This window comes from Teleopsis dalmanni, chromosome 2 (genome assembly GCF_002237135.1).
Source record: "Teleopsis dalmanni isolate 2A chromosome 2, ASM223713v2, whole genome shotgun sequence".
Lineage (NCBI taxonomy): Eukaryota > Metazoa > Arthropoda > Insecta > Diptera > Diopsidae > Teleopsis > Teleopsis dalmanni.
The window spans coordinates 100,293,336-100,303,604 of record NC_051847.1 but is presented as its reverse complement, the minus strand read 5'-3'; the positions used below and the strand labels follow the sequence as shown (position 1 = coordinate 100,303,604).

Sequence of the window (10,269 nt, the reverse complement as noted above, 5' to 3'; positions counted from 1 at the left end):
TATTTTTGACAAATACCTTATTTGCACTGCTTACAATAAGTTGAGTTATATCTGTCTAGTTAAAAATCGGAATATACTTGTGAACAGTTTTTTGTGACATAACGATTTTCAAATCAGCAAGACAAGAGCGCATTGATAAACTTACTAGCAGCTGTTAAGCGTTTGTGTTACGAGTTCAGTCTAAAAAGTCGTTCATTTGAGACCATAGTTTGTGAAGATTGTTTAGAATCAGTTATTGTGGTAAAAACTTTGATGTTGTGCTGAATATAATTACGCAAAATCTTTGCGTAATATATTATGCCATTGGGGTAAGACTAGATCACATATATAAAATATTGCATGATTGCTTATCCTTAGTAAATATTTGTTTTTGTTGGAACGCATATAATTTGACAAATGTTTAAAAAAATAAACGTATTGAAATAACAAGGAAAATGGTAAAGCTATATAAGCAATGATGTTAAAATGTGAAACTCAACAGCAGCCAACTGTGGGTGTTTTGCAACGATTCTAAACCAGCAAAATAAATTTGTTCACGCTCGAGGCGTTTTCAAACAAATGGTGAGCTGCGGTTCAATAATGTAGTAGCAGCGCATTAAAACAATTATGTCGGTATAACGGATTTTAATTAGTACATTTGTTTGTTAAAAACATTTTGAGAAATGAGAAATACCAACACACATGGGTCGTAAATCGACCTAGATTTTTCTTGGTTTCCGAATATCAAAGATATCTTAAGTGGAATAGTAGAGAATTCTATTACAAGTCATTTAAACATATATTAAAGTGGTATGAATCATAAAGGAGAGTATTTTCAAAAACAGTATTGGCAACTTCGTGTATTTTGTATTTATTAATCCTTCTATGAAAATAGAGACTCGTTTTGCATTTGTTTAGTATAGAAACGAAAGCCAGAAAGTACATAAAAACGATATGTACCTTTATGTAATTCACTTTTGAATTAATTTGTGTTATAAAATATTCATTTCTTTATTACGAGTTTCTCAATATTAAATAATCTTTTTCAAGAAATAGGTTATTAAATTTAAGAATCCAAATAATTTTATATTTAAATCGACACATTTAGATTGAATCAAATTATATATACAACTTTAAAAGGTTTGTAATAGAAAGATCTTTAATAAAGAAGAATTTATTTACAACATAATTAATGGATATAAAAAAACTGATCTTTAATTAAACTTTTTTAGTACGATGAAAATTTTGATGATTGTTACCATGATCGCTCCTTATTTAGTGATTGCAATGGTGGAAACGCAGCAGCAGCTCGTATAAGTGGGTCTAGCGATGCACATGGAAACTGTCAGCGTTTAAATAATACTCTAAAAAAATCAGATTTAAATGTAATCGATTGTATTTTAGTTATAGTCAGTTAATTACTTTTTAATAATATTTGCAGCGAAAACTACCTGCTTTTGCACGCGTAAAGCAAGCTCGAGTTCCAAATGCTTATGATAAAACGGCGCTAAAACTGGAAGTTGGAGATATTATAAAGGTCACAAAAACAAATATAAATGGTCAATGGGAAGGAGAGATAAAAGGGAAAAAAGGTCAAGGTCACTTTCCTTTCACGCATGTTGAATTTATTGATGATTGTGATTTAATACGTTGCTCAGGTGAAAGTTCACATACTCATAAAGAACCAAATATAAGCAATGATTGGGGCGAATAAAAATTGTTTTGACAATCTTATAATATGTATATATTATTTTATGCATGTAATTTTTTTCAATATAGCCTTATAAAATACTTCAAATTAACTTGTAAGTAATATTTTTAATTATTGTATGCTAGATATATATTAAAATTAAACAAATGTATTATGGTAAGATGCAAGAATATTTATTTTGTTCAGTGAGACTTATAATTAAATGAAATAAAAATGAGAGAAATACTTATATATAGTACATATCTGTTTCTTTTAAAGTTATAGTACATATTTTAATATGCATATACAGGTAATCGAAAAGCTAAATTGACAGATGTGAAACATTTTGAAGATGCTAAATGAAAAAGATGAATGTTAAAATTTAAATCTGATATTTTTTAGGCAACGGATTTTAGATGTGTCAATTGTTCTGAGCAACGTTTTCAACAACAATATAACCGATATATCTTACTTCTCGAGATATCGATGTTTAAAATTATTAACTATTGAAATTACTAACAAAAACTTCATCCGCCGTCTAAGGCTGCGGTTATATTAAATGCGATTTTGGTCTTGCGTGCTCGTGCTAACAAATCAAATGTATACAATCATATGTTAGGGGTTATAGTTTCTAAGAACAGTTCGCGCGACGTGTTGTTTCTCTTAGGCGAATATTTGATTAAACAAAATATTTTGTTTGAAATTCACGCGTTCGTGCAAAATGAAAGGTGTAAATAGCGAAATTGATAGGTGTGTGTTGTTTTCACATAATTTTGAGTTTATGAATGGAAATAAATTGAAAACATTTACTACTTTTAGGAAACGGAATACGATGTGCTACTTTCTTTCTTTGAGGAATAGACAAATTCTCCATTTTTATACCTTGAAGAATAAAAATCGTGCACCCGAATTTATCTTTTGTTATTTGAAAGTAATAAATAATTGTTAATGAATTTTCCGTTAAATATGTATCATCTTCGTTATCTATTTATTTTTCAAAACAAACAAAACAGAACTGTCAATTAACAAGAAATGTAATCGCAACATGCAATGTGTTCGCATGAGAAATCATATGTACAAACACGCAAGACAAATGGAGGAGCTGGATAGAGGAACTCTGAATAACAATTTTTTTTTGTATTTTGATATCTTACTTTAATTTAAAAATGAAAATCGGATATTTTTTTCAAATAATTGTTACTTTTCTGTTAATGTTATACATTGACAAAAAATGCGCTTAAGCGCCCTCTTTTCGATTAATCGAACACCAGTTTTCTCGAAAACTAAAAATTGCAAAAAATTTTTTGATTTCAGATTCGTGATTTTATGAATATCTTGAGATATATCTTGAGAATTCAACAATAAGGTTGCTGAAAAAGTTATCGAAAGTTGCTGTTTTCACTAAAAACCCATTGTCAAAGACGTGTGCTGGAATCTTGGATCGTACCTTAATCTCAAATAAATAACTAAAATGCAGAAATTTAAAAATTGATTGCTGTTGTTCTGTCAAAATTGAGGCAGAACGTAAGAAGAGTTTTGTTTATATATTTCATATGTTTTTCAATTTGCTTTTTTAAATAATTTAGTGTTAATTCAGCTTAGTCAATTACGCATCTACACTGAATAAATTTTGGTATTTGTTCAAATGCGAAATCATATTTGTATGCATTAGTGAAAAAATAGAATGTTTGAAAAAACTTTCCAAAGCTTAGTTTGTTTATTCTGTATGTTTATTATCTAGACTTTGTCAAGTTATCTATGCTTAAATAAAAATACGTATTATTTTTGAATTTTACAATCAAAACCTAAAATGTGTTATATGGCGTTTACATTGGCCGAAAATGGCTCATTTTGGTCAAAAATCGAAAATGAGTATCGAATGACTCATTCTTGCATATAAAATTTCAAGCGCAAAAATGAGCAATTTTCACACATTCTGTATGAAAGACGTTCGAATGCATTCCACATATGTTCCAAGTGCAAAGGAATCCATTGAACATACCATAAATAAAAGCTTTTCATAGCATTTTGACAGTTTGAGAAAGCTGTTGACATATTTACAAAAAAAAAGGTAAACAAATGTTTGGTGGTTGCATTTTCTTGAAAACGATGCACCTCTTTTTAGAACTTCTACTTCCTAAAAGGTAATTAATGGAAGTTAAAAATATGTTTTAAGTTTATATTGTAAGGTTTGAAAGCATATTTAACCTTCATGCAATATTTTTTTGGCACAGGCCAAAAATCAAATCAACAAGCAAGTTGCAAAATCAGCTGTTTAAAATGAAAACAAACGAATTACAACGAATGTAAACACTTTCAAATGGGTCATTCAAAATGAGCCATTTTCGGCCAATGTAAACGCCATATTAGTAAAAACTGAAGGTGTTTGCAAAAGTCATGCAAATAGTGTAGACGCATGATTATCTTCGTTACGATCGGATTTTTGTCAAATTCCATTTCAATTTTGTAGCCCGCGTCTAATTGCTAAAAAATCTAACAAAACATTTTTAACGCAGTCAAGTGATAGATGTTTATCTTTTTATAAATTATATGTTGTATTTTAATTTCTTATAAACAATTAATAGAACTAGTGCAAAGAAACATACGATTTTAGTAATCTTTCTTATTCAGACTATCTGTAGGGATAACGATATCATATGAATGTCCAAAGAAGTACAAATTGTGCGTGCCAAACGCATCAAACTATTTTGGTCTGAAATAAACTGAAGTCACTATTATATATGTAGATAGATTAGGTTAGGTTGGAGCGACGGTCTTTTGTGTGAAGCCCACTTGAACACAAAAAATGGCTCGTTGTAATATCACAGATCAGCCTTGTTCATACGCGGACCAAAATGATTTCCGAAGGGACCGCAGTGGTCAGCGTGTGAATAATGCTGTGAGGTACGATTCGTCCATTGAAGTGAATCATTCTGAAGAGTCTATATATTTGACCAAGTCCTTAATTTTGAAGAATGACAGCTCTGTTATTTCTGTAGGAAGAGGTTCATAGAACTCTGATCTTCTCGTAACCGATGACGGTTATTGTCCATTATAATAATTAACCTAGTCTTAACTGGTTGAGAAATGTACTGCTTCAACTAATCTGTTCACTACTACGGTACCTATGCAATGAATCCTATCTACCCAAGTTTGGTTAGCTATATTCATATATTTTTGTTGGTTACCAGCTTGGTCGTTATAAGTAGTATATCAATGTCCGAGAAATGAATGTCAGAGAGTAGAATTCTTGTTCTCAGACATTCATTTTCCACTGTAAATAGCTACCATGTTAAAAGAAACCAATTTATGTAGAGGTCAAGGTCTCTGTTAAAGTAAATGAATAACGGAGAGAGAGAATTGAGTCTGGTTACCACAAATTTAGCTTGCTGTTTCAATGGAAGCCGATAAAGCGATCAATTAAGTAAAGCGAAAGCAGCTTTGGTGTGAGTGGAACTTAAGGTTCCATTGATTTGTAAGGCAGTCATCATCGAGCAGTTTAATGGAAACCTTTGGAATTTAACATGGAAAATATCAGTGCAAACCTTGTCCTCAATCCAAGTTATCGCACTGTCTCCACGCATCGCCGTCACGGTAGGTATCTATGTAAAATTTTAGATCTTCATGTCCCTACCTACTATCTGAACTCCATGTGGCATCCCTGGATATTTCCCTATCCAGGTTGTAACTTGCGTTGCGGTGTAATAAGTGGAAGTACCAGAATCTTACACCGCTATATTTATAAGGCAGCCTGCTATCTCACGATCAATCAACACTTAACCAGATTTATTACTTCGTGATTGACGCAATGTACGCTTCAAGTGTGCTGGACCTAGGTTCATTCCGTGGTTCACATATTGATTCAGACAACTACCTTGTTGCAGCAAAATACGTCACCAACAACGTATGCTCCCATGCACAAGAAAAGCTTGATGTAGTTAAGCTGTTATTATGTAAGACAACCGAAGTCTTCGCCGCTCAACGCTCTAGCCGAATAAACAACCAACTCTCGTTCCAATGATGACCATAAATTCAATCAAAGAGTCAACAGTCTGACTCAAGGCTTTAAACCTGTAATCTAGTTAAATATACACAGAGTGTGCATGCCAACTCACTGATTGGGTCTTATCAGTATGGCTTCCGATCTGGTCGCTCCACCATTAACCAAATATTCACACTATGACAAATCCTGGAAAAAGTACACGAACATAACATCAACACTCACTACTTTTTTGTTGATTGTAAAGCAGTGTTCGATAACCCGTTTACGCCGCAATTTCTGAGCTCGGTATCCCTGAAATGGTAATACTGCTCTACAGAATGACGTTGAGCAATACCCATAGTTCCATCACGATAGGATCAAATCTCTTCGAACCCTTCGATACCGTGTGAGGCTTTAGACAAAGTGATTCCTTATCATGTGATCTTTTTAATTTCGTAGAATAGATGTTTATCATAATGGATCAATACTATACAAATGTGTCCAGCTCCTTGCAAGATTGATGTTACAGCTACCTTTGTTTCTATGAAAAAGGAATCTGCATGAATGGGCTTAGCGGTAATAGAGGGCAAAACGAAGTATATGTCGGATACTGCTAGAAATATGCATCGCTCCTTGCTTGTGATGCCGAGCTAGTGGCTTGCGACTATACTTTCGTATCTGTCAAGGGATTGTTTTACCTTGGCGCCGCCGTAACAAGCAACACCGATATCAGCCTGAAGATCATACGAAGAGTCATTATTGCTAATAAATGCTACTATGGGCTCAGTAGGCAATTGGGACGAAGTGATGAAGCACTACTTGGAGTGTTCAAGAGAAAAGTTCTTCGTAAGTTCGTATGAGTTGTACGCGCTTTATCACAACATTGATATAATTTAGTGAAACAACATCCATCCATTAACAGACCAAATATTTTTAATGACAGACATCGGTGAGGTCTCGCAGGATAGCACCATACCTGTAAAGAGATCGGAGCCAGCTGGGAAGACAAGATTATGCTACCTCCGTCTTCGAAGGAAAGGGTATTGATTTTATCAGATGTCCTTTCATGGGGAGTGTTGGATTCTGAAGTGGCATCGGTTCTGTCATCAGAGGCCGATTCCGAAGATGCAACCCTAGAAGGTTGTTACTTAACTTTTTGGGATTCGGCTTTATATATCCGAAAGATGACTAACCCGAAGCCATAGTTGATCACCACATTGCGGGCTTGAAGAAGGGCGAAAGATTCTTCGTTAAGAACCACAAGTGCTACGATGAAGTCGCCTTTGGGATCGCTAACCTTTGTTGCTTTCCAGTCATGTGTGGGGATATCGGCAATACTGGCCTTTAGAATTGAGAAAATTTCCTCAGGCAAGGTAAGCTCCGAAGGAAGCCAGACTTTGGAGCGGGGGGAATTGTGGAATGTTATCCACAAAAGTAGCCCTGAGTTCTTTGCAATTTTTGTAAAAAAACATTATCAAGCGGAAGCGATTGATTCAATTTTTCAATTTTTTCAACCGGTTTGTACAGGACTTCAAATCTTTTTTGATTACTAACTTTCTTTACAGATTTAAAAGAGGATGTCTTGCAACGCTTAATATTGGAATCAAGCTCCCCTGAGCAGCGGCTGCCGCTACTCGGTGGGCGGACCTTCATATCCGCAACGGGGTAAGCTTATAGGTGAGTAAGCTTGTAGGCAAGCAGACAGACGGACAGGCGCAACAGATAAAGGAGAATAGGTGGGCGTATGCCGGTTTCAAAATTTAAATTTAAAGTAATGGAAAAAACAAGGTTAGATTAAATGGTAGCAGAGCTGGTGACAATTATATATAAAATGCAAGCACATATATGCAACCAAAATATAAAATAAAAAAGTAAAATAAAATAAAATAAAATAAGATAGAGTAAATAAATAAAATAAATAAATAATATAAATAAAATGAATAAAATAAGTAAAATAAACAAAACAAACGAGACAAACAAAACAATTAAAATAGACAAAGCAATCAAAATAAATAAAAGAATAATCGAACTAACGGAAGAATGCGGATATGCAAAAGGAAAATAACAACATACTAAAATTGATAGTAGTATAAATTTGAAATAAAAATTAAATTTAAGTACTACCAATAGCACTTGAAATTGAAGATAAAATTAAAAATACAAAGTAAGAAAAAAGTAAAATAGAAAGTAAAATATAGAGAAATAAAAAATTAATTAAATAAAAGGATATCAAATGTTTATAAAAAATAAAATAAATTGTAGAATTGTTCACATACAGTGCGCACAGATAACACAACAAACAGAAATCCTTTTCGTTGTGAAATTCTCTTTGCCGTGCGGGAATGCGCACCAAGTGTGATAAACCAAATTTAAATAATTTAATAATTTAAAATTATTTTAATTGAAAATTAATTTAAATTAAAAGAAAATAAAATGAAATAGTAGAAAGTTGCAAAATTTTAAAATAATAAAAATCCGAGTTCGTATTTGCGTACCCATGAGCAGCTCCTTTCGGCTCATTTTGATCACGGCTCATAAACCGGCAAGAAGCTTTTTTCGTACCATGCCTCACGCTTACAAGCGAACTCAATTGCAGAGCTCACGCTCGTGAGTAAGAGCCGCCATCTTGCCCGAGAGCAATAGTCGAACTGAGGCTCATGAGACCTCATGCGCTGCTTACAAGAATGTGCTGCATGAAGGAATATGAAAAATATATGGCATTGTTGTTGTTTTCATTACACAATTTGGCACGTGCCACTTTTTATTTGAATTTTGTGATTTTACTTAATTAATAGTTTTATATTAATTCAAGTGTTTTAAATTATGTGAAATTGTTTTTCGCAAAATTTGAACATAAAAAAATAAATATATCAAAGTTTTACATGAATGCCATAAAACAATTTGTTTACAATGCGAAAAACAATGTAGTATTGTTTCATTCTATTGTTTTAATATAAATTATAACAAGTTAAGTTAATTTTAAATTATATATTTTCATATAACAAGAAACGTATACAAAAATAATTAAAGCAAATAAACTAATCAAAAATAATTCGGGTTTTACTGAGCAGTTGAGCTCTCCGGTCATGAGCCCTCATGAGCAGCTCTTCAATATGAGCAAATTGAAGGCTAGCGCTGGTAAACAGCTCTTCAATATAAGCCAATTTTAGGCTTACGTAAAAATTGGCTATTGCTCATAAGCCTGAGCTGCTCATGAGTGAGCAAATACAAACCCTGATTTAAACCAAAACAACTTAAAACAAAATATTAAGAATGAAATTAAAAACTAAAAGTAAATGAATCTGAAAGTAGATAAAGGTATATAATGAAATTTATGGTAAGATTAATTAAAACCTAAAGAATGTGCGTTACCGCTAGACGCCAATATCCAAATTTATACACCCTGAATTTACACAATTTAGTGACACTTGAACAGAACAGTCTTGCAGGAGTGATTAATTCGCATGAATAAATTGAATAAATGAATCCCAATGTACCGTGTGCCCCATTTAAGAATTTTTTTAAACGAGAGTTTCAAGTATGTATTTATTAAAAACTCTGATATTTCTAGTGTGCGTTCGTAAGTTTTATATATCATGATACCATAAATATTTACTCTGTATACAGCTCAATTTTTGTTTGTTTACATAGAACACATGACAAATATGTCACATTTTGGTAATTTCTCTTGTGTGAAATTTATTTTTAAGTATTAATAGCTTTCGACACTTATGGTCTAAATTCCTTTGATTTATATGTAAGTTTAAAGGCAAAAGGCAATAAATCTCTTTGTATGTTTAATGAGATTTACCTATGGTAAGTTTCCACTGACTTCGTTAGATCAGTTGACTTACTTAAAATTCAAGTAATTTAGGCAATCTGAAAAAAGTTAACTGTTAAGCATGATATAGACGATGCTACATGTATGCGGACCAAGTATGCATACTATTAAATCGCACTGTGGTGAGCGTCGGACGAGCAAAGATCGCGGAAAAAATTATTAATTAGTGACAAAACAAAAATAATTGAAAAAGTGCTTGATACTTATTTTCTTTAAAAATAGCAAATTCGAAAAAAATGTGCTACAATAAATTATTAAGAAGCTTATATATTTAAAAAATTATTTTATGAATAAAAATATTAAAATACATAATTATAAAGAATTGAATTAAAAATAATTTTAGTTTTAAGAATTAAAATAAGAACGCCAGCAACAACAACAACAACAAAAAATTATGGTTAATTCTAAGATATATGAAATCTTTATACAATGAAATAAATAACTTGTTACTCTTATCATCACCTCAATTTCTTCAGTTTCAACTATTGTTTTGCATTCTGTACTTGCTCTGCTGTTGTTATGCACGCTGTAGAAAATAAATCAAAATGAAGTATGTATACCTAGTTTCAAAGTGTATATCAAAGCGCATACTTGAACTGCATATTTAGTCTGCATACCTGTAGCATCGTCTATATCCTGCTTAAGATATACTTACTAAATAAGCATTGGAAACATGGTTATAAAAAACATGGAAGCTCTTTGTATGGTTTAGGAAATTTACTTAATGAGTAACATGTAATAAAAAAGCAGTGTAAACATATTATAAGAAAATCGGGA

At 32.2% G+C, this 10,269-nt stretch overlaps 1 protein-coding gene across 1 annotated transcript; it reads left to right on the top strand.

Moving 5' to 3' along the window:
- Window positions 1-606: 606 nt before the first annotated feature.
- LOC119675189 (adapter molecule Crk-like) lies at window positions 607-1,758 on the top strand. Its single transcript, XM_038086378.1, has 3 exons — window positions 607-612; window positions 1,212-1,364; window positions 1,421-1,758. The coding sequence occupies exons 1-3, from the start codon at window positions 607-609 to the stop codon at window positions 1,691-1,693; spliced, it is 432 nt and encodes a 143-aa protein (XP_037942306.1). The 3' UTR covers window positions 1,694-1,758.
- The last annotated feature ends 8,511 nt before the right edge of the window (window positions 1,759-10,269 follow it).

Coding starts and splice junctions, on each gene's coding strand:
- LOC119675189 (XM_038086378.1), top strand. Junction 1,365..1,420: donor TAAAAAAATCAGATTTAAAT/GTAATCGATTGT, acceptor TAATATTTGCAG/CGAAAACTACCTGCTTTTGC.